This window comes from Falco biarmicus, chromosome 9 (genome assembly GCF_023638135.1).
Source record: "Falco biarmicus isolate bFalBia1 chromosome 9, bFalBia1.pri, whole genome shotgun sequence".
NCBI lineage: Eukaryota > Metazoa > Chordata > Aves > Falconiformes > Falconidae > Falco > Falco biarmicus.
In genome coordinates, this window is record NC_079296.1 from 13,051,395 (window position 1) to 13,076,608 (window position 25,214).

Below are 25,214 nucleotides of genomic sequence, written 5' to 3' on the forward strand. Positions count from 1 at the left end.
CTCACATTTCTTTTGCTCTTTTTATCAAGGGACCTCAACCATCCATCAAAAGGGTCCATCCGTTGCCAGACCACGGTGCAGCCCCTTGGGAATGTCACCACTACTACAGAAGCCCCCCCCCTGCCCCAGGCAGCAGCGGGGGGCAAAGGCAGGATCCGGCTGGGCCCCGCTGCCTTATCTGAGGGATGCAAACACTAACAGCCTTGCTGGAAGAAGCAGCTGACTTTGGGTTGATCTTGGCAACGGCACCAGCTACCAAACTGGCTTTTCCTTCCAACAGCAGGGCTCTTCATGCACTGAGATGCTTTTGGAAAGACGTAAGCTTTCCAAAAACACACACATAGACACTTCCCGATGCCTTTTTTTTCCCCCCCACAGGTCTTTGCCCATCAAAATTGCTCAAAGTTGGGTCAAAACCCGGAGGCGACTCAGCCTCAGCAGCTGAACTCATCAGCGACGCAGACGCTGCCAGCTCTGCATACGCCGGTTCCCTGGGAGAGAGAGAAATGCTGCAATAATCCAAAATAACACAGGCAAAAAGCAGCTTTTTGTTCACAGGCTGGTGGAGTGCCGGCTCCAGCTGCCTTGGCAGCACCGGGGGAGGCTGGTTCTGCTGCCGGGGGGCGCGGAGCTGAGCCCGTCTGCTGCGGAAGCTGCCGGGAAGCTGCAAAATCGCCCCCCAAATGTGCGATGAGGCACAACAGGGCAAGCACAGAAGAAATCACCCAAAAGAGTGGTTTCCTCGCTGGCCTTGCCTCCCCCAAACCACCCCGGAGATATGTGGGGAGGGACGGCGACCCACCGCAGGGAGCGGCATCACACGTGGTCCCCCCTACCCACCCCCAAAGCACCCGTATTGCAGCCAGCTGGGCTCGTGCGCCCGCCTGGCTACTGCAACCCAGAAATGCCCTAAAGCCCCTCGGGGGGGGCGGTGCAGAGGGGAAGCAGACAGCAGCATTAAAATCCATTGCCTAGCGCAGTGTCAAGGTCTGACACGATGATGTACCAGACTATGAAAACCCCGGGCTTAATTTAAAAGGCACTTTGTTGTCCCCATGGCAGCCGGGTTCAAGAAGGTGAGAATAATCCAGAAAAGGAAGAGCAATAATGAACGTCTCTTAGGCTCTGGGAACACAGCAAAGATGATGAGCGCCACAGAAGAAGATTAGGGAACATTATCCTGGCTCCTGGCCAGAGCCTGGGTTTTTGGAGCCTTTATTCAGTTTTCTCAAGCAAATGTTTTGCTTTTGAAGGTAACCTTCAAAAACACCTTACCCAGAGCTTTTGCAAACACAAAGGAACAAACAGGGTGGATGAACCCCAGAGCCGCCCCGCACTGGGCTGTGCAGCCGCGGCTGGAGGTACCGTGCTGAGGCTGGGATAGCACCGGCAGCCGAGCGCACAGACCTCTCAGGGACAGGGCACTGGTCTGAGCTCCAGCTCACAGCTCTCCCCAGCTTGCTATAGTTGCTCGCCCTCACTCTGCCTCAGCTTCCCCATCCGCAGGGTGTCCACCCCCTCCAAGGCTCCCGAGCCCTGCCCGTTTCTGCCTCATTTTCCCATTTCTAAAGCATCGCAGTCTCCCTCCTGCCCCAGAGAGCACCGTGCACTTGGGCATCACTGCTAACAACCACCACCCTCGCTGGCGAAGCTGTTGACAGGCTTTAATTAATCAACAGCCTGATAATGTTTTGAGATCCCAGAACAGAGGCACTATGACAGCGCATACCACTGCCACGTTACTCCTTCAAGCAAAAAAAAACAAAACCAAAACAACAAAAACCCCAACCCAAACCCCGCTCCCCTCACGAGCAGCACTTTAAACTTCGCTTTTCACATTCAGAGGCAAGTGGTGTAAAAGAAGAGGTTTACAGTTTGCTACAGCAAGGGACATGCTGCTGTATGGGAGAGACAGATTTAATATGCAATTTCAATTAGCTGCACCCCTGAATTGATTAATTATTATGCCAAAGTCAGAGGTTACTAACAAACTGGAGGACAGTTATTTCTGTTTGTCACTGCACTGGGTACTTGCCGTGGCTGCGAGCGGCACCAACACAACCACGCCCCTGCCAGGCCTGAAGGGCCCCGGGAGCGCAGCTGCCAGCCCCAGCCCCACAGTGCTCAGCACCAGCCCCCCAGCCTGCCCCCAGCAGGGGTCTCATCCTCCACATCCCACCCCGATGCAGAGCCCGATCCTGCGAACCCCAGCGACATCCCAGCCCGAGCCAGGGCTGGCGTGACAACACATCCCTTCCTCTCCCATTCCCTCCCAGTGCTCACATAGGGCTCGTTCTGGTGGAAAAATTATTTTACATCCTTTCAGACCTGCAGTGTTTTAAGATCTTTGCATGTATCTTAAGCATGATTCCTTCTCCCATCCAAGCCACTTAATGAATGAATAATTTAAACATGGGTGAACTATTTACAAACAGAAAAAGAAGAAAACACTACGAAACACACAAAGATGTCTATATGAAACTATATCTGCTGGGGACATCCCGAAACAGCGCAAATCCCGATCAATGTCAGCTGCTCACTGGCACCCAATACGGAAAATCCAAGATGCACATGTTTTGTTAGAAGAACATGCAGCGGAAAGAGCAAGCTGTGAAGTCCAGGGATGCTATTTATTGTCCTGCTTCAAAAACATCCCCAGGGAGGCAGCCATTTTCTATTCTCTGGACGTGACGAAGGAAAATAAATATATACACACACATAACCTGGAGGTACTGCTGGGTGTCTGGGTGCTCGTGCTGCCCCGGCAGCCAGAGGTGCGGTCCCAGCGCGGTGCTGCAGGGCTGAAGCCAACAGCCTGGCATGAACCATGCAAACACACAGCGCCGTGGGTACCCCACCTCCCCAGCGCCCCAACAGCCATCCTGCCGGATTTAAAACAGCAGTAATGATGCCAGGCTGGGGCATCGCCGGCCATTTGCTGGTAGAGGCAAAGCCAGGTGTCCTCACCTCCTCCCTCCATTACCCACGGCTCAGGGTGAGCCACCGCAAGCCCAGCCACTCCAAGGCTGAAGGCACTCACTCCTTGATTGCAAATGCTTGTAGCATGGTTACACTGGGTTTATACCAACGTAACCTCACTTCACACCACTGACCTCCCAAACATTAAAGCAGCACCAACTCAGTATCCCATCCATCTGCACAGCAAGGGTGAAGCTCGTGTACTCACTGCCTGCGACAGCATCCCGTCCCTGGAAAGACTCCGCTTTGGTATTAATTCTGCAGTTTCCTCCCACTCCCATACTTTATTCCAAAAATTCAAGCTCCACCTCCTCTCCCTTCTCCCTCATTTCCCCTTCTCAATCCCTCTCCAGGCACCATTTCTGACAACACAGGAATGAAGGGATCAGGCAGCAGGTTTAAAAATCTATCCAAGGCCGTTTCCTTTCCCCTTGTAATTAAATTGTGGAACTCATTGTCAGGGGATGTTCTGGAGCCAGAAATACCTACTATGGCTTCAAAGGAGGGCTGGATAAGCTCACAGAGGACAGGCTTGCTGGTAGCTGTTAAACAGAGCTGAAGAAGCATCCTGATGGGAAAGTCCCCAAAATGCTGGCTGCAAAATGTCAGGACTGTGCCCTGTTGCCTTGGCATCTTCTTCTTGGAAGAAGCCTCGGGCAGGTGAAGCTTTGCTCTGACCCAGCCTGACAATTCTTACTCTTTCCTCATTTCCACTGCTCAGGGATGGCTGCAGCTCCAGCCCTCCCCCCAAACACACAAATCCCCCTTAAAGAGTTAGACATGGCTATTTCCACTGGGAATTCTTTCTTATTACAGGCAAAGGCACAGCTGTGCTGCACCACTGCTCCTTCCCCCTTGCCTCTCAACAGGCTCTTTCTCTTACCCCCCGACGAGAGGTTTCAACCCCTCGGTACAATCCACCGGTGCTCTAAACCTCCCCCAGTGATGGGACGAAGGTCAGGACAGCACCATCCCAGCACGGGATGCAGGATGAGAGCACCTGTGAGCCTCGCCGCAGGCTGCTGTCTGCTGAAAGAGAAGGTCCCATTTCTCCCAGCCCTTGTGAAACCCCGCCAGCTCCAGCCCGTCCCTTCCACGTCTCTGACGCCACCGTCTCAGTGTGGTTGCGCTTGGCCCAGACTGGCTTTTGCTTTCAACTCCATCACTCCTCACTGGGGCACTGGGGTGCAAGCGAGGTGATGCCGTGCGTGCGGGAGCTGTTACCCTGGTTCAGCCCACGGCTTGTGGCACGAGGGGGGACAGGCTGGCTGAGCTCCCCCACAGGGAGCCGAGGAGCCGCCGCCGCGGGCTACGAGCTCCTGCGAGAACAGGATCAGAGATGAGCTGATGCACTGTAACTTCTTAAACAGAGGTGTGCTGCCAAGTCCTAGGATTCATTCGCATCTAGATGGCACTTGGCATAAAATAACACTCAACTCTCGCATCACGAAGATGCATTAAGGGGCTCAGACCTGTGCTTCACTCTCACTTGAGGCTACAATGCAACACCAGAGTGATAGGAAGAGAACCTCTGCCTACCCCCAACAAAATTATATACATATAAAAGTGTCTTCTGTTATTTTGCATTCGCTTTATTACCGAGTGCATCAGATCCAAGGTACTTACAGACTCCATCAAGCTTGGGGCACCGCAGCGTCAGGCATGCTGCCGGCGAAGAGAACAGCATCGTTCACATTAATGCTGTTAAGAGCTTTACACACTTGTGTTGTTCCATAAAAGGATTGTATGGGTCAAGAGGGGGGAAAAAAACAATGATTTCTCAATGCTTATACAACACTTGTAATATCATTAAAAGATTAAACATATTTATTGAGGAAAATTAAACCAGATTAAATCTCTCTCATCACTTGGAAAGAAGTACAAAGCCAAGGTCCCAGCTCTCGGGGTCGCCAGCAGCCACACAACCACTCTTCATCTGCATGAAGCAGGCAGACTTGGGGTTTTGGCCAAACTCCAGCTCAGCCCTGACCGTGTCACCCCTCTGCGTTTTCAAAAAGACGCAGCATCACTCCCCACTTCAGTTTGCCAGCCACGAGCAACACGACTGCTCTGCTCCTTCAGCTAACCCACAGCCGGGACTCTCTTAAACAAATGCAAAGGCTGCTTACTCCCTGGGATTAGTTATTTTTATTCCTTCCCTGCACCTGCAATCAAACATACAGGCATTTGGTTTCTGAGAAGTTCCTGAAAGCTCCTCCGTGCAATCCGAGTTCATTGCTTTCCCTTCAAAAAGGAAGCTAAATGAGTGAGCAACCTGCGCAGTGAGCTTTGAACCAGCTCATTCTCCGGTAAACACGCATCAAAGAAGTCAGACTCACAGGTGTAGAGCTGTCTTGAGACGGATCAAACCCTGTAAACATAAGCAAAAAAACCCCAACAGCAAGATATGGATTCTCATTAACCTCATCTTCCTCCTGCACTGGGAGATCCCCAGCTCATGGCATCACCAGGGCTGACAGCCAGGCAAAGCCCCTGAGGAGCTCCCATCGCTGAGGCCAGAAGATGTCAGGAGAAGCAGGAGTGGTCCAGGAGTTATTAAGAACCAGGTTATAATGCAGCAGGCTGCACAGGAGGGATTACACAGCTGCAGCTAAAGAATTACCCCGATACCACAATAAATTTCCATACACATGCAAACCCTCCGGGTCTCTTACTAAGCAGACCGTGTTCAATGAAGAATTGACCTTAAAATGTTTATCATACAAGAAGCTACGGTAACTTCAAATAGACCAAATAAATGCTTGAGGATTAAAATCTCAACAGTTAAAAAATGGACCCAAGCCTTTTAATTAATTTGAAAATAGTTTTGTTTGCATTTTGCTTTAGCTGGTTAGATTTTCCCACTAATATTTCCACAAACATCTGCAACCATATAAATATTCCACATTTCTGTTTGAAAATCTCCGTATTTTTTACCACCCAGCGTGTGACACAGCCAGCCCAGCTCGGGCTTTAGAGATAAACAGGGTGAAATCTAACTTTGGCAAAAACCTCTGCAACAGCACACAGCAGCCCTGGCAGCTCAGACCCTCCTTACGGCCATACTTTCTGCGGCACCTCTCAGGAAATTTAATCGTTTTGTCAGCAAAATGCTTTCGTTCAGAGATCAAGACACCTCATATGGGACAGGGCTGGGAATTTATTAGCAGACTTCAATTTTAGTATCTATCAACCATGTCCTAGCAGAGAAAGGGATTAAAAAAAGCTGCATGAATAATATAAAATATAATCATCTGTTGAAGACTCCGTGCCCTCAGATCCCTGCAAAAAGTAATTAAAATCACAAACTTTGCTCAGTGCTTTGGGTAATTGCAGCTAATGAACGAACGCATTGATTTATACAAGAGCTTTAAAGGCGCTATGGAGAAAAACCCTGAGCAAGAATCGTCCTTTCAACCGTTTGTGTTTGGGCTATAAAGTTGCGTTGCATGACCAACCAACAAGAAAGCGGAGGTTAGGAGGTGAGCTGGAGGGTGAGCTCGGATGAAGCCCCCTTCTGTCGCGCCCCCCCCCTCCCCCCCCCCCTCCCAGCACAGCTCCCCGCATGCACCAGGGCTGGTACTTGCCCGGGCGAGGGAAGGTGGTGGGTTGTAGCTCGGGCTGGCTCCTCCAGCCCAGCTCCAGGCTCCTGCACAGGCTTACACATACGTGAAACCCCGGGTCCCTTTGCCTTCGCTGCTGCTGCTTTCCTATTGCAGAAGCACAGCCACAATGCAGGACCCCCCGGGGGGACCCTGCTGGGCAGGGCTGGGGTGCATTGGGCAGCTACGATGGGGAAGCTCTGCCCTCGCCACTCAGCGGTCTGGGAAGCCAGGGCTCTGCAAGGGCATCCAGGGGAGCATCTCCCAGGCCACCACAGCCACCCACCCGGAGGTGGCAGCGACACCGCTCCTTGCTTCGGGGCATTTACTCCTGCTTCTACAGCCGAGAGAAATGGGGGAGCCAAGCCCTCCTGGTCACGGACCCTGCTCCGCCGGGGAGCCCAGGGATCAACCGCCCTGCCCGGGACAAGTCCCTCGCTCCGTAAGTTTTGGCCCAGATGTAGCTGGAGCAAGAGAAGGGGGAAACAGCCCAGCTACATTTGCATTTCACGTAGAGCAGCAATGCCCAAGCCAAGACACTACTGTGACTATAGATCTTTAAACAGAAGGCTAGTAAGGGCCTTGTTAAGCCTGAAACTTTCCATATTTAAAGAACTGATCTTTCTCCTTTCCCTCAACACAGGTATAAATCAGTTAGAGCCCCACATGGCGCCCACGCCGAGACAAACGGGCAGGTGACAGCAGCCCAGGCTCAGAGCTGTGCAGGAGGAGGGTCGCCCCAGCCCCAGGGACGTACCCGATTCCCTCCTCAGTTTTCAAAAGCCAGAAATTTTTAGATGCTTCTCTGCACTGAATGTCCAAACCTTTCACAAGATGCCTCCGTACAGCCCCGGGATGTGCTGACGTGCTGTGACATCCTGGGGGGGAACACCGCGCCACCCCAAGCGAAGTGAAGCAAAGGGACTCGTGCATCCCCCTCGCTCAGCAACAAGCTGCAGGCTCCTCCGGGTGCCACCTCAGGGAGGGCACGGCAAAACCCCTTGTTAAATAACAGTCGGGACTGCTGCTCAGACTTGTTGCAAAGTCTTTCTGCTCCTGATGCACGCGGGAGCACCCACTCGCTCCGCTGTGGCCGGACAGCTGGTGGGCAGCGGCACACCTGCCCCTGCGGCTGCCTGGCTGCGAGCAGATGCTCCAACAGCCAGCACTGCCTGCACCGTCACCCTCCTCCTCCTCCTCCTCCTGCTGCTCCCTAGATAAGCTGCTGCAGATGTCTCTCCTGAGCAGCTTGCACCCCGACAGCATCAGCACGCCCCTAACACCTTGCCCAGGCTCCCCAGCAGTAACAGCCAGGTGTGGAGCTTCAGAGCTCCCCTCCACCCCTTTTCCTAGGGACTAGTAGACCCAGCTCACTGAGTCTGCAGGGCCCCAAGCGGCACCCGACGCACACACTGCTACAAAGGGGTAACAGCAACAGGGTGCTACGCTGGGGCTACTGGGTGGCTCCTCCAGCATTGCAACTGGTGCTGCTGGAAGGCAAGTGGCAGGGAATAGAGCAGCTGAACACGACAAAGCTAACGATGACAGAATATAAAAGCAAAGAGCAGGATATAAAATGCAAAAGCAAAAGCCAGCCAGCTGGTGGGAGGGATGAAAGGGAAAGCAGTGCTGCGACACCCATCTTCCACCCCTGCGAAGACAACCCTGCCTGGAGCCGCCTGCCCGCTGGCCGGCCAAGCGCTGCGGAAGGCTCAGCCCAGCGCCTGGCACGCCACGCAGCCCCGGCGCCCACCACGCTGGCTGCTGGGGCCCCGACGGCACCGGTGCCAGGCTGTGCAGGAGAGCTTCACCCTCCAGCCGCTGCCTCCTGGCATTCATTGGTTGTCACCAACGCAGCTGCTTGTGGATGCTGGTACAAACCAGCGCAAAGCACTCGGGTGTCCTCAGCCGAGGCTCCCAAGGGCTCCACCTCATTAAAAGCATCTTAACGAGTTCCCATCCATCAGCTGCCAGCCAGGATGGTGGCCGCAGCTACCCCAAGCACCGAACAGGCATCCTGCAGTGAGGCAGGGCCCCCCAGCAGAGGATGGAGAAGAGGCAGTGGTAGCTCCTTACACCACCACCGCTGTCCTTGCTCTAGATGACTCCAGTAGAGGAGGGGACCTTCTTACTGCCAAGTGCCATCCATGAAGGCAAACCTTCACGCAGGTGGCCATGCAGGACCCAAAATACACGAGTTTTGAACATCTGAGCAGCGATCTACATCTGCACCACGACCAAAGCCGGGGCTGGCCTCCCCCTCCTTATCCGAGAGCTTTTTTACACAAACTGGGGTTGTTGCTTGTTCATCCCGTGCCGGGCTGCCCGGGCTCTGCTCCCAGGGAAGCTGCACCGGCTGCAAAGCAGGGACTTTGTCCAGCTTGCAAGGAACCAGTCTGCCCCACCACAGGAGCTGCCTCCTGCATGCACGTTTGTCTGACACAATTAAGTTACTTAAAAACAAAATACACTGCTGCAAGGCGTGCAGCCTTCCAGAGCCTTTTCCCCTGCGGACCTTGCGGGCTGACAGTGCCGCAGATGCAGTAACTCCACTTCTCAGTCACCACAATTAACTCCTCAGGGTCAGATTCAGCTTTGGCAGGAACAGATGCAACCTCCAACCTCCTCCTTCCAGACCACCCCGAACCCAGCTCAGTGCTGAGCACCCGCTGAACCACCCACCCCAAGAGCTTTTGGGGTGCAGGCAAGCAGGGTTTGGTGTCCCAGGCCACCGCTGCCCCAGGTCCACGGGTGGGCTCACGCTGCCTTTCAGAAGAAAGGGGAATGGCCAAGTTCAGGCTGCTCTAAAGCCATTTTTCACTTAGCACAGAAATCATAGAATAGCTGCTAACACAGCTGCCTTGGCGCCATCAGCTGCTGCGGCTGAAACCTGTGCCGGGCAGGGAGCTGCCGGTGACTATGCCAGCCTGCATCCCTTCACGCACGTCCATCACGGTACAAGCTCCTGAGCTTGGACCTCTTGGGAGGTTTCCTGGTGAGGTGGAAAACACACATGGCCGATCTCACTGCAAAATGCATCTTTTTTTTTGGTAGTGAAGACATAACCCAATTTCATTACACCAGGTGTAACCATGGTGTAAGTGGGAGTTCCGTCAGCGTACAGGAGCTGCAGCTTCCCCTCACCATGATGTGGGGCAGTTACCCAAGCTCGGCCTGGCGCAGGGTGGATGTGGTAAGAAGCCATGCTTTCCTTCCTGCCCTCTTGAAGCAGTCACTTGTACACCAGGAGGCAAGACAGAAGAAGAGTGCGGAGACACCACCAGCAACAGCACAGGTGTACAACCAATCCATAATTCCATACAGAAATGCCAGGAAGCGCAGGCTCCCCGGCGCGGTGGGGGGCAGAGGACCACTGTGCATCTCCTGGGCACAGCAAATGTTCCCAGGGCGGCTGCCAGGCCACCGGGCAGCTCTGGGGCACACAGCCTCTGGGGACGGTCCTCACCCTTCGAGGCAGCGCACGTCTCATGCCCGAGCCACTCTCAGAGCCAACAGGAGGGTTTTTCACATGCTCTAGTTATCTCCCAAGACGAGGGGCATTCCAAGGGAGCTGGGACATCCACAAGCAGAGGACGATGGACCAAGTGCAAGAGAAGCAGCAAGGTCAGACCCTGAGCCCCACCTCGGGGCAGGACCTGCTCCTCCAATGCACCCCACGGACCACAGGACCGGGCAGACTTGTCTCCCCCCCGTGTCACTGGGTAATGCATGGGCGAGCCCCCCTGCCCAGGGCAGTTAAGATGAACAGAAGCCGGCGACGAGGGGAGCTGCAGCCCCCTTGCAATCCCTTCACGACAACATTGCCAAAGGGGCCGCGCACGCCTCCTCGGCTTTTCAGCACGAGGTGATGCTCTCTGCAGACACGGGGCAGGGGGCCCACTGCACGCAGCCCTGTGTGCAGGCAGCATGAGGCATCTTTACAACTTTTTTTGCTTTTCTTAAGGAGAAAGAGGAGGCAGACTTGCTTTGGAGGGTTTCAGGCTACTTTGTATTTAAGCCTGTGGAGAAAATCTGGAATGAAAACTCTCGCCAGTGATGGCAGCAGGTGCCCTGGGCAGCTCCTTTTAAGATCCAGCTCCTCCGCTGGAGGAGCAAAGGGACAGACCCATTACCAAAGGCTTCTGCAAGCCACAGAGCTAATAAATGCTCACTGAAAATGTTAATAAAAAGAAGCTTTACAGGGCCTGAGCTAAGACCCCAGTCCATCTCGGCTCATTGCATTTTCAAGCTTGGAGGTGAAGTAAAGCCCAAGCATCACAGGATTCATTCCCAATACACCTATTTTATTTTCCCATACTCTAAACAAGCATATTTAAAGGCAGACTTTTTTCATCACAAACAGCAAAATACCTTTCTTCCTCTGCCATTCACTTTAAAGGCTGCGCAGGGGAAAGGAGAGGGGGCTTGAAGAGAAGAAAACCCTTTCCATAGTCTGAAGCCAGCGAGTCCCGGTTCCCTCATCGCTTCCGAGCTTGGTTCCAAGTTTAATAGGTGTTTTGTCTCCTTGCTTAACAAGGGGAATTACCATAGCAGAAACTCCAGCGGGGCAGAGGGATAGCACGAAGCATGAGTAATCACAACTGGTTTCGGGCAGGTTTTGCCGTTTGGGTCCTGTTTCCAGGTTATGATGACATAGTGCTACGGGCTAACTTGGAGTTACCGTAACTCCTGCCAGACAGGGAGTTGTAAGTTACAGCGTGCTGCAAGCAGGGAGAGCTGCTGGGACAGAGCAAGGAAAATGCCTTCCAAGCTAGAAAGAGGTTTCCTGCTCTAAGTTTTATTCCCTTATTTTCTAATGCAGCCTTGTGCTTGCCCTGCTGCACTTCGCATGGGACACAGTGACGCGTTTATCTCCAGCTCGCACCCAGTGACTTCAATTCCCACTCTGAGAACTTGTTTCAATTTGCTTTCACCCAGCACCAGCTGAACCGGGTTGCAGATAGCACGACGAGACAAAATTTGCTGGCAAATCCACGAAGGAGAAGTTGAGCTTTCAAAGAGGGAACTGATACGGGCCAGGGCACGTCATGGAAAGACACCTGGGCGGAGGAAGTCGTCGCTTATCACTGGAACCAGGGAACTGCAGCAGATCTGCTGTCATCAGTGGGAGACCTGCTGAGCAGGAGCAGAGAGTGGCACAGGACATCTGGGTGCATCTCAGCTCTACCCTAAACCCTTCCCCACCAACTGCAGCGACGGCACGTAACTCCCCCCCACGCACACAGAGCGGGGGCAGAGCCCACCCACAGGGGGTTTTCTGGGCAGCTGCCACCCCCCCTCCCGCTCACCTTTGCTTTAACCCCCCCCAGCCCCGCAGCAGGTTACTGACTTCAGCCAGGGCTGCACGTTGGCTTTTCATTTCTCCCTCTTTAGTCACCGCGCTGCTGCCCACACTGACGGACGCTGCAGCTCCGTCCGGTCCTGGCTCCTGCCTCAGCCATGAGATATTGCCTGGATTTATTTCCAGCAATAACTCACCTTCAAAAGGAAAATGTTTCCATTAAACAGCACAAGTTCAGCAGCCACGAACAAACGGTGGCTTAAAGTCTAAACCAGTTCTCCAAAACCTCCACAACAAATACCGGCCACCCGGTGGAGTGCAGCAGGTAACAGCCCCGCCCCACACAACAGCCAAATCCTCTTCAAATAGGCAAAACCCTTAAAAGCGTGACAGGAAGGCTGGAGGCAGCCAGGCACAAGGCTTCCAGGCACCCTGTGCAGCTCTCTCTTCTCACCCACAGCTTAGCCACCAAGTTAAACCCAAGTCTGAGCCAAGACGCTGAACCCAGCCGCCGCCGTGCAGGGTCAGAGCACCGCACCACTCGCACCTCGCGGCCAGGACAGCATCACCTCGGCAGAGGCAGCACAGCAGAGGCAAAAACAAGCCTGACCCCAAGTCAAACCAATGCTCAAAGCCACAGAGCTCCCTCCGCAGCCAGCAGGTCCACTAGGAGAGGCTTCTTGGCATGTCTATGCCCACCATTTCCCGGGTTTTGGGGGCTTTATAATGCCTGGTTTGGCAGCGCAGGAGCTGGAGCGGTGCCTCCTATTCCCCCAGCTCTGCTGCCAAAGAGAAACCCTGCGCAAAGAGCACCCAGCCCCACCTGCAAAGAGGCACCCACAGTCCCCCCGAGCGCAGGGAGCGGCAGGTGCCCGACAACCCCAGCACAAGCGGGGGCTTCGCTCCCCGTGCCCCACGCTGCACACCGTTCGGTGTGTACCTGGCATCACACCACACAGGTGGGAGCGGGACCAGCGCTGAGGCGAGCGCCATCTCGCTCACGCATGTACCTGACAGGGGACACAAGGAAGGTCCCCAAGAGGGGTCACAAAGCGATGGGTGGTGGAGCAGGGAGAAGCAGGCATCGATTCCCCAGCCCATAAGCTTGATCTCACCATCTACACACCTGCTGGAAAGCTTTTAAGGGGTCTGTAAACCAAAAATTGGTGACACCAAACTGGGGTGCTGGGCACAGCAGGACCGTCACTCCCCCCATCCCACCCCTAGGCTCGTGCCTTCTGCAGGGAAGCCAGCACTGTCCTTGTACCAGACTGCCCCTACAGAGATCAGTCCATTTCTTGTTTACTTTTCATTTTAAATGGATTAGACATGCACAAAAGCCTCCCTAGAAAAGAAACAACCAAGATGTGAAGAGGATGGGAAGATCCAACTGCGAGGCGTCAGCACTAATCCATGTCAGAGGGCACGCTGTCGACAACTTACTGTAAACTTCCAGGAGGAAAAAAAAATGCTCAGAATAAAATAGTTAAGTCCAGACAAATGTTCGTCATTCATTATCTGGAGTCAAGCTTGGATTTCTCAACCACACAGCCAAGCCAAAGCAAGCACATTAATAATAAAACATCTTTTATAGGGAGCTACATGCCAGGCGTGCAGCCTGCCCTTGAAGGGAGAAAGGCTGCAGGCAGGTGGAGGCTCTGTTTGCTTTTCTCTGATAACAGGTATTTAGTTTTCTACGTCACTTCGCTTTATCGTAGCCTGAAACCCGGCCGAGCAGCCCGGCTCCACCTCCCCATCTGCTCCCCGCGCCAGCTGGCCCCACAGCGGAGGGGATGCTCTGCAAGACACAGCAATGCCACGCGCCCAGCGGCTCCCCTGCCCCAAATGGGGGGACCCCCGGGCCTGCCCGGGAGCCGGGGTGTTGCTGGAAAACCCTGCAAGGCAGACCGTGACACCATGCCGTCTTCCGTGGAGAGGGGAGTGCTGGGCTATGGGGGGGCTGCGCTTGTGTCCAGGTCACCCACGGAGCTTAAAACCAAGGCAAAACCCCCCCGATCCTTCCTCAAGCTCTGGGACTGGGAAGAAACCCAACTGGCCACAGCAGAGAAGGGCAGAGCGTGAGCTGGGAAGGCTCCAGCGAAGACATCTCCAGTGCTGGCACAAAGCAAGCAAACACCCAGCCCAGGCAAGAGCCGACAGGTTGGCGTGCTCCACTCCGATTCCAATAACTCTTTTGGTTTGCTGAACAACCTGGAGCAGACTGTCCACCTTCTCTGGATATCCTGGGGTCCCAACTGCATCCCAGCCCAGCTCCACACACCCCTCAGGCTGCGGTCCGGGGTAGGAAGGGGCGCCCGGAGATGCCCCCTGCAGCCTCTGCCCGGGTGTCGCGCAAGGCACCATGCCCTCTTTCCCCATCCAGCCAAGCACATAAACACCCGGCACGGCGAAGGTGGGGACGCCTCTGCCCCATTACTCATGCCTCTGCAATCAAGATGTGTTTCAGGGAAGCTATCAGCATGTAGGAGCCATATCCAAAAATCCTGCCTGCTCCCTAGGTGCCTGATGCACTGCATCCCACCTGATTTTCCCCCAAACCACCAGTTCCTTGCAATGCTCAGGCTGGCACGGCTCCATTCTGGGGCAGGGGAAGAACACCAGAAAAAACAGGCTAGAACATTTGTTTTGATGCTGGTTACAAGAGGCAAGAGTTATAGCCTAGAGTGTAAAAAAGTACACACATACCATAAATATATATATATACTAAAATGATATATATTATAATATGTGTATTTATATATATATATTTATATATCTCTGTTGAAATAGAGGGCAGGAGGAAAACAGAATTATTGAAGTTTTTTCATAGACCAAGGACCTTTGAAATATTTGGAGGGAAGGAACAAAATGTCAAGTTTAAACTGTTTTCAATGGAAAAGCCCATTAAAGGAAAATGGATCTTTGCAGAAGGATGCGCATTTTGCTGATTTTGACAGAAAGCCCTGTTCAGAGGAGGGGAAAAAAGCCTTCCTGTAAAGGTTTTCAGCTAGCATTGCTTTGCATCTTTACAGCACCATTCGTGAAAGCTTCTCGCAAACCTGCTACTGCTGGAGCACGGTGCGCCCAGGGAGAAGGTGTCTGGCCAGGCACTGGGTGCCGGCAGGGCTTAGGAGACAGCCCTTGCCTGTACCATGAAAACCAGCAGGTGTTCTAAAAGGCAGGGGGAAAAAAAATAATAAAAAAAAAATTAAAAAAATCCACTTTGCCCCTGGGGAGGGGAAATGCTGATCCTCCAGCTCACAGATGGTCCTCCTGGAATGACCTCCTTGTCTCCACCCCGCTGTCTAGTGATGGGGAAGGATTTTGGAGGAGGGATGAAGGACATCAGGCTCCCTCCCCAGTGGCAGCACCAGGAGCACTGCACATGCCGTGCATGCCACGGGCTGCACCACGGGATGCAGTGGGTATTTCCCGAGATGAAACGTCGCCTTCGCCCACCGGTCCCTCCCCAGCCACAGCCACAGTTCACGCCACCCAGGAGGAAGCTGCGGGTAGAGCACACACCTCCCTGGCAATTAACATCATTTTCTTAATATCAACCAGTCCCAACCATCCTGTGACAGGCCACAGAAAAATATTAATTATACCCCCTCCAATTTAGATGGGTTTCTTTCTCATTCAGGTGTTGCTGGACCCGAGTCACAGCCAAGCTGGGGTTCAGCAGTTGAAGGATTGTGCGTGACCTAAACGGCTGTTTTGCCACCTTGTATCTTCCCGAAACTTCAAACTACTGCACACGGAGCCATGAATTTAGAGTAATATCACCAATGAAACTCTCAAATTAATAGCAATGAAGTGTAAATGCCCCACGTGATAGCGGCAGAGCCATGCTTGGGAAAACGATCTGTGAAAGCTTAAAAGCCAGCACAAGATGATACCACTGGGAAAAAAAATAAAAGACAACAAAACAAACAGCCCATTTCACTATCCTTTTCATAAGGAACCAAAACGAACCCAGGAACACATCAGAGAATAATCATTTAGCACAGATCAAACAGTAGAACTAGCACATTAAAAATACATGCAGCATTAATCAGCTACACAGAGTTATATGCCATCATTTCCATAAATAATACAGGATCAAAGAAGCCCAAGCAGCACTATCAGTAATACCGTCAGCCAGTCAGTCAAAATAGAGTAAAGCTGCCTGAAAACTGGCCGTATGATCTGCCAGGAAGAAAGATTCATCTGAGAAGTGGCATGACCAGTTAAACAGGTAAAGGCTACTGGCAGCCTCTTAATTACACAGAGGTGATGCCACAAAGAAAATAAGTAAAGGGTTAACACAGCTTCAAAATTTATTTTATTTTTTTAGAAAAAAAGCTTGGGGAATATCAACGTCTATCTAGCCTAGTGCTGAACCCCCTGAAAAGCCAAGGTGCGGCGGAAGTGTGGGAGGACCAGCCCGGCTGGGAGCATCCCCAGTGGCACCAGTCCCACGCCAGGGCTGGGGGACAAATGGCTGGCTCGGGGGCGAACCAGGGGGGCTCTAGGCTGAACCAGCCCGTTCCCCAGAGTCAGGCAGCACCGGGTGGGCTCCCCTTGCCTGGGAGAAATATCCCTGCTGAAGAAACCATCCTGCCTGCGCAGGGCGAGGGCTCAGCTCCAGCAGCCCATACACACATCTATCCACGCCGGGAGGGCGCCTGGGGCATTAAGCCTTTCGCTGAAAGGCTGCAGAGCCATTTAGCTGGCTGATTTTTAAAACAGGCATGTGGAACAGTACGAGCTATAAATAGCAGAGATGCTTGCCTTGTCATGTTTCTGGTGGCTTATTTATAAGGACAAGGGGCAACCAAATTCAAAATAGTAAAGAGCATGACTTGGGATTCTCTCTGGTTTCAAGGCCGAGCTGCCTGGAGAGAAAAACCTTCGAGGTTTTGCTTTTTTCTTTTTCCAGGCAATAAGCAAACGCCCATCTCTCATGCTCAGACTCTGAATCGGTTACATTTACAAGGCAAATTTTAATTCATACAGCAGGTGTTCAGGAAAAAAAAAATATCATACTTTAAGCAGCACAAAGCCAAACTAAGGCTTCACATCAGTCCACATAGCTCTGGGGAAGCTCCCCACTTACTGAAATAGGACCTGTGTGCGTATGAAGGGTGAGCAAAGACCCCAAAAATATTTTCCAGAAAGGGGGAATGACAGTCCTGAAGGAGGTTGAGCAAAGCTATTGCCAAACACGAGGGCTGGCAGGCTGTCCAGCATCCCAACCCTGCTGCATTTTGTGTGACGAAGGGCGATAGGAATTTTGCATGGGAAGATCCGGATGGAGCATCAGCCAAAGGAGGAATTCAGCCTCCAACAAAAGAGCCGCTTTGGGCAGCTCAAACCATCCCCAGCCGATTAACGCTCCGGCAGCGTGTTTAGACGGCCTATTCTTCGCAGGCAGCTAGGCGCAATCCAGAGAGACCACGTGAGCCAAGCATCCCCCCGTATTCCGTGCCTTTATGAAATAGATGATGAAAACAAAGGGAGACAGCCAGGCTGCCCCGCACCGCTCAGCTGCGGGACCCCAGCGGGCTGGGATGTAGGAGAAGCTGGACCACTTTCCCAGCATCCCTGGCTGTGAAGAAGCAGGGAGGGGAGCCATGGGGGGAGCAAGTGACCCCACAAAAAGAGGTGACATCCTCCACGGCTCCTCCAGGAGAGGCGGTGGCGGAGGAGCCAGGACCGGCACTGTCGGGAAGCTTCTGACTGAATTAGGGGGGAAAAGTCCCTTCCAAACAAATGAGGTTCAATTATTCCAAGTCCAGAATGTCTTGTTCAAAATGCTTCCAGACTGACAAGCTTTAAGCCAATAAAAGACCCTTCCAGACAAGCCCTGTCGGAGTTTCGGAAGAGTTTCCCCCGGCAGGGACCCGTCAGCCCCAGCTCCATGCTGGGGACGGGTTTAGCTCCAAGCCCAGCAAGGACATCGCTCTGATGGGGCAGCCACAAGGCGCAGGACCCTCAAGCTTACTGGAAGCAGAAGCAAAGCAAGAACAACTATTTCAGTTCAGTCTGACCAACCCAAAAGTCAAATTAAAAAAAAGCAAATAATTTCCTGTGAACCAGAAATCCTGGTTTTCAGCCAGTTTAATGAGACTGAATTGCAACTGGTTCTGTTCTCCTGGGGTGGTGGAAACACACGACCCCCCAAGGCAGGGCAGATGGCTAGATTGCAATCTAGCCTGTAGCTCATAAAACACATTAATATCCCCAACCAATTATAAAGTGCCAGACTGTGCCCCCCCCCACCCCCCCTGCTCGCAGCCCGCGATGCCTCGCTGCACAAGGCAGCCCTGGTGAGCGCAGCCACGCAGCGTGAGCCGGGGCAGCGGAGCCAGTGGGTTTCCAGCACCTCTGAAGCAAGTCCAAGCCCCTTCTGCAACCTCATTTAAGAGCTCAGCAGAGTCTCAGGTGCTGTCTAGCTGCTTGCACAGCAATCCAGCTCCTTCACTTCTTTTTTGGTCTTTTTGTTCTTTTATTTTATGCTTGTCAGAGGTACAGGAGCCTTCACTTCCAGCCAGACGGCTGCAAAAGAAATTCCTGCCTTCAGCACCCAGCACAGGCACGAGTTTATTTCTAGTGATAGCAGATGCATCACACCACTGCTGGGATCTTGGCTGCTTCTTGGAAGCACCAGCCAGCACCTCGGATCTGCAGCAGCGCTTCCTGACAGTCAGCTGGCGTTAGCTCCGCAAGCATTAGCAGCGGCACAATGACTTAGCCCTGTGTATTTATAGGCCACAGGCTCTTGTCAAAAAACCTCTGAAATCTTTCCCCTGACTTCAGCAGACTCGTGTCCGGGGCCTCTGTTCCTCGGGGACGGCTTGTTCTGTGCTTCCCTGCCCGCAGCCACGGGAAGCCCTGCACGTCCCTGTCCTCATGCCGCTCACCCATGGGGCCGGCCTCAGGGACAGGTGGGGTGCCCACCCTCCCCACCACCCGTCCGGGTACACCCCCAAGGTGCTGCAGCCATCTCTAGGGCTGCACTGGAGCAGCACGAGGACCACGGTCCCCTCTGGGATGGGGTTTTTCACCCCCTGAGGTTACACCTCGGCATAGCCCATTTTTCCTCATATTGAGGAAATTTTTGATGTTTTTTTCCTCGTACTGAGATGGAACCTCCTGTGCTGCAGTTTGTGCCCGTTGCCCCTTGTCCTGTCACCGGGCACCTGCCCTTCAGGCACCTGCAGGCAGCACTAAGGATGCTCCGGGGCCAAAGCAGCCCCTGGCCAGGAAGCCCACCCTTCCATCTCCCAGCTGTTTGCAGAGGCACCACATCTGTACCCCGGGCAAACCCCAGCCTGTGTCACACGGCTCCCCCCGGCCACATGCCGGCACCCCCACTGCTGGGTGCTGCCCCAGCCCTGGGACCGCAGCCACCCCTGCGGCGCTTCCAAGGACCACCGGCATCGGCAGATGGGGCCAGGACACATCGTGCCCACCGCACAGCTTCAGGCAAACCACTTCATTCAGCGTTTCAGCAGCTTCGCCTCCCCACAGGCTGCTGTTTGGGTATTACCACCAAGAGCAGCCAGATAAATAACTTCAACACACCCCACAGTAGCGGTCCTGTTTTACATATGGTATTTTCCAAGTGGCAGCTTAGTGATGTGATGTTTGCTATCATTTCAAAGGAAGAAAGCAAAATCCCAGCACTGTTCCCTGCAGAGGAAAGCTAAGAAATGAGACCTCGGATGCTCTGTATATCTTCCCAGAAATATCCTGATTTTCATGAGCATCGCTAAGTCCAAAAATCTCAAAATCTTGAGTCAGGACAGTTGGATGCATCTGATTCAAGAATGACTCAGATGGGAGCGTGGAGGCAGGGAGGAAGGCAAGGGAGTGACATTTTCTGCTGTGGGCAACATCCTTTTATTTCAAGCTCAAAGATGCAAACCCCACAATTTATTACTTGATTGAAAAAAAAGCACTCTGCCCCAGCTGCTCCCATACTGATCCCAAGTAACAAGACCATCTTCCTTATTCTCAGCCTTCACGCCTGTAACTTAATTTCCATTTCTTTAAAAAAAAATAATTAAATCCTGCCGACATATTGAAAGCAAGCTATCTCAGTAACCACATTGAACACAACCGCCCTCCAACAAGGAAAGCTTAAGCTGCCTTCCCAAGCGATGAGCAGCAGGACAGCCCCGGCTCCCCCCCGTCGGGTCAGAGGCAGAGCAGGGCATGGGGGCAGGTACCTGCGTACGAGCCCAGCGCCCAAGGGCAGGACCTGCGCTTGCACCTGAGGAGATGGAGATTCTTAAGGCTGCCAAAGGCCACTGCAAACATTTAGTCTCACCTACTGCTCAGCCCCAGCCTTGGAAACCCAACCAGCTGTACGGGCACTGAACATTTACATGCACCCCTGAAAGTGTCACGCTGATCACAGGGCAAACTTGGGTGGGAAGACCTCCACCGAAGGGTGCTGTGGCTGGATGGGAAGAGTGAAGGAATCACCAGAGCTGCAGAAGGGGCCAGCACTGGCAAGATGTCCTGAAACTGCCTTTGGCAACTTAGCCATTTCTGTTGTGCTGGGGATTTGAGAGCTCCCAGCCCCTCAAAGAGCACAGCCCCAGCATGGCAGCATCTGGCTGTTGATGGCTCCGTGGCTTGGACCAAAGTCTTTCCCTACGACAATACTGATGGAGCTCTAGGGACCCCCCGCGGGACCTGCCCCCACAGTGCCTCTTGCACGCACAGGGTGCACGGACCTTTCTCCAACGCACCCTGTGCAAAAGCAAAACCCTTCGCCTTCCCAGCTGGGGGATGAAGTGAAGCCAGCACTCACAACCAGGTCTGCTCCTCACCCCGCTGCCTCCCCTCGCCCAGCCAATTAGCCAGGGTGCCCCTCACTGCCCCCAGGGAATTGCCAGGCTCCTCTTCACAAGCAAAACCCACCAGCTAATGCCAGCCACCACCTGCCGGGGCTCCTCCACCTGGGCTGGGAGCATCCCAGTGAGAGATGGCCCCGTGCCGGAGGCTGGGGACCCAGCAGCATCACTGCACGCTCTGACTCAGCCGTGGCTCATTTCCGCAGCGGCATGGCCACCTTCCTGTGGCTAACTGCTTGAGCCGCCGGGCCACCTGTGCTTCCTGCCCTGCGGCAGCAGCAGAAGAGGCTGGTTGTCCCCTCCCGGGAGGTGCAGAGGTGAGGAGCCAGAGCCAGGGACAGGCTGGGGACCCAGGAAGGCGGGTGGAGCACAACGGGCACTGCAGGCAGGAGAGGGGCAACGGCTTTCAAGTGCCGAAACACTTCATACACTCCAAAGAAGCCCGTCCGCGGGGTCTGGGTGCAGCCCTGCTGCCCACCCCGCTGCAGCACGCAGGGAGGTCGGGGCTCTGCAGCCCACCCACCCGCCATGCGTGGGGCTGGCGGAGTCAGAACAAAGTGTCCTTCAAGGAGCCCCACGCTGTTCCACACGGCCAGGCAGAAATGGGTGGAATAGAGGAGTTTTGTTCCTTCGGCAGGGAAAATCCAACCCGGACTCTACCGGCCACAGCAGCCGCGTCTGCTCCAGCAGCGTCCCCAAGTCAGCTGCCCCAGCAAAGCCCCAGCTTTTGCTTTAAAACAGACTATTGCGTATAAAAGGGAGAGGCAGAGTCTCCACGGCGGGTGTTAGAGGCTTTGGTGATAAGGCAGGGGATACTTCTAAGCTTGTCTCCACAAACATGAGGATTAGCAATTTACTTCTCTTAAAAACAAAATCCGGGATTTTAACATGATCACAGGCTTGGAAAGAAAAATAAACATCGTGAAACCAGGAAAGGGAAGAGAACGAGAGTGGAGCAAGCAGGCAGCTGGGTGATAGCTGAAGTGCTTCTTAAATCAGAATGAGAAAAATGCATTGCAGATTTTAAATCTTGGTAGCACTGAAAAAATGCTGAATGCAAGGACTCTCACATCGATTTCTTACCAGTAAGAACGCCATCAGAACTAAAGGAACCCTTTCTAATAATGTGCATGAGATGAGGCCCATTTGTTTCATGCAGTAAAGCATATAATGGATTAATTACCTATTGAATTGAAAAAGTAACACTGAAAACATGCTTGCATTAAAGCAAAAGGCAGGTTTTGGCTGAACCCGTGGTGCCCACTGGCTTTGCTGTGCCTTCGGTACCCCACACACTTTGAAAGCGAACCTCTGCACAGGACTCCAGCAACATGGGCAGGCAGGGCAGCATAGAAAAGCCCCCCCAAAACCTAGAGACCAGCTCCCACGCAGGCCACAGCCGTACCACCCACCCAAGCTCCTGCATCACACAGGGGGATGCTACCCAGCCCAGCACCTCCCCCTGCTGCCGCCTCACACACATACCCCCGGTGCCCCAAAACCCACCCGACCCACAAACGTGCCACCAATCCTCCATCAGCCGGGGTCAATGTCAACCTGCCATGCTAACGAATTACTAATTCCTCCGTTTGGGAAGGCAGAACCTGCCCATGCGTTCCTACCCTGGCCACCACCACAGCGTAAAGGCACCAGAGAGCAATTTTGAGATCAAGCAGCTGTAGCCATTAATAATTAGCACTTTAAAACTTCAAAGGGTGATGCTGGCCTCTGCAATAAAAACTCAGCACACCCAGAGACGGTGAGGACGAGTTCTCATCGTCAGTGCTGCCATTTCCCAAGCGAGATCTGGAATGTAGAGGTGAGGACAGCCCACAGGGGGATGGCAGCAGCGCTGGGATTTGACAAAAACCTCTCAGCTCACATCCCTGACACCTCCTGCGGCAGAAGGTATAAAGATCACGTTATGTGAGCATCACGCACAGGCATCTGAGAGCATCCCAAAGCCATGGCTGAACCAGCCACCTCGTGCCCTGCAATACCCTCACATGACACTTGTCACTTGGCCCGTACCAGGGGGATGCTCTTGGTAAAACCACAGGAGCCCATGATGGGCAAGGTGATGCTTTCTGACACAGACAGAAAGAACCACAACACACAAGGTCAGACAGGGAAAGAGGTGCTGGACGCAACTGGGGGCGGGTACATGTGTCCCCTGCTCGGCGCCCAGGGGTCACACCGTGCTGCACGTGCCCACTGAGCTGCCAAGCTGAGGGCATCCGACCACAGCCCGACAGAAAATTGCTTTCGCTTTAAGAAAACTCAACCCCTCCTGTCTTTATCAGCAATTCCTAATCTTAAACCATTCTGTCTCTTCCAGAGAAAGTAAAGACAGAAACCTCAATGGAAAAAAAAAAAGGAACTGAAGTCTGAAAACAAGAGACTCCAGATCTTCAGCTGATTATATTTCTAGCCAAATACAACAGGTTGATTAATCTACTTCTTCAGACTGCTAAAGCTACCAGAACAGCAGAATATATCCCTTTCACTCCAGAGGAAGCTCAACACATTTAAACCAAACATCTTCCAGACAGGAGAAAAAATAAATACAAAAAAAAAGGAAAGAATCGGCGCTCTAGCATTTGCACGTCTCTGAATATAAAGCTTTGGAAAAGTCAAGTGAAGCAGAGTTCTCCGGTAAAATAAGTGGGCAAAGCTCCATCCATGGACTCCAGCAGTTGTCTGCTTAACCTGTAAGTAAACCGGAGTCTCCGCTTTGGAGACCATCAGTGTTTTCACCTCCCAGTGCAGCCAGTGACCAGCTCCATCACTCAGCGCTACAGCCAGCAAGAGCTGCACCTGGAAGCACAGCCCCCCCGGCCATCCCTCACCGTCTCATGCTTTTCCTCAACAATCCCCTTTATTCCCACAGCCATAGCGCTCCCCTCAACTCCGCACAACCCCCCGACCACAACAGGGGCAGGAGGGGGCCTGGAGCAGGCTGTGCCCGGGAGCACGGCCCCCAGAGCAGAGACAGCCCGGAGCTCCTCTCAGCTCCCGCATGCCCATGGGGTTCCATGCTGGCGGGGGCGTCCCCCAGCACCCACTGAGCTGCGACCCCACTGTCACGGGCAGGTCCCGGCGTGGGCTCCAGCAGCACCCAGGCGGCAGCAGCCCCCTTCTGCTGCCGGCCCGCGGAGGTGGGATGCGGGGGATGCTGCGGTGCCTGCAGAGCCGGGTACCACTCGGGTACCGCCCGGGATGCTCGATGCAACGGTGACAGGAGGGCCGCGGCTGTCACTGCTCCGTGGACAGCACCCAGCGCCGGGGGCGGCTGCTGGCTGAAGGATGCTCTGGGGGGCCAGGGCCAGCACCGCCCCCCCGCTGCTCCCCAAAACCGCCGGTAACGCCTGTGAGGCCACCGGCCCGGAGCGGGCACGGCCTGGGCACCCCCGCACAGCCCACCCGGCCCCGGCCCGCGGCGTGGGATGCCGCGGGGGTCCCTGTCCAGCTCGGGGGTCCTGAGGAGCCGCCGCCCCCTGTGCCCCTCTCCTTGCCATTGTCCGCCCGGCGGGGGGTGGGGGGGGCGGGCAGACCCGTCCCGCCCCCCGCCAGAGCCCGTGGCCCCGCTGCCCACCCGTCCCCACCCCCGTCCCGGACACGCGTGGGCCTCTCACCTGTGGGGCCGCTACCCGCGGCCGCCGTCTCCTCCTCTTCCTCCGCCGCCACCGCCGCCGCCTCCTCCTCCTCCTCCGGGGGCGGCGGCGGGGGGCTGCCCCGGGCGGGCGCGGCGGAGCCGCGGGGCCGGGCGGGCGGCGCCGGGCCGGGGCCGCCCTCGGCGGGGCCGCCGCTGCCGCTGCCGGGCTCGGGGGGCGGCGCGGCGCTGGGGGGCAGCCCGGCGGCGGCGGCCAAGAGGGCGGCGAGGCAGAACAGGGCGAGCCCGGGCGCGGTCCTCGGCCGGCGCCTCATGCTGCGGCGCGGCGCTCCGCCATTCATTCATTCATCCCCGCTCCCGTCCCTCAGCCACCGCGGCGCTCCGTCACCCTGCTAGAGCGGCCGGGCAGCGGCGCCGGGCGGCGGCGGCTCCCGCCCCCTCAGCCGGCCATGCCGCGCCGCTGCCGCCCCGAGCGCCCCGCAGGCGGCTCCCGCCGCGCCCCGGCTGACAGCGCCGCGCCCGCCCCGCCCTGCGCCCGCCGCGGCCAATCAGCGCCGCGCCCGCCCCACCTGACGGCAACTTTGTAACTCTCGGGGCGCGGCGCGGCCAATCGGCGCCCGGCGGGGGCGGGGCGGCGCGGGGATGGGGGGGCGGGGCGGGGCGCGGTGGGGGCGGCCCCTGGCGGCGGGGCGGGGCGGTGCGGCATTGTGCGGGCGGGGGGCAGCTCCCCCGAGCCCCCCAGCGCCCCGGCAGCGCGGGGGAAGCAGGCAGGGGCACCCCCGCCGCCTCGTCTGTCTGCGCCCACTGCCGCCCTGCTCACTCGTTTTCAATATTTCTCTATTTTCATTATTTTTATTATTTTTATTTTA

General features: G+C 54.8%; 1 protein-coding gene across 1 annotated transcript in view; it reads right to left on the minus strand.

The window, feature by feature from the left end:
• Window positions 1–24,855, minus strand: part of MEGF9 (multiple EGF like domains 9) — a 51,370-nt gene extending 26,515 nt beyond the window's left edge. The window contains exon 1 of the mRNA XM_056352440.1: window positions 24,368–24,855. Coding sequence (XP_056208415.1) covers window positions 24,368–24,686 — 319 coding nt within the window. The 5' untranslated portion in view covers window positions 24,687–24,855. The remainder of the gene's footprint in view (window positions 1–24,367) is intronic.
• Between the last annotated feature and the right edge of the window lie 359 nt (window positions 24,856–25,214).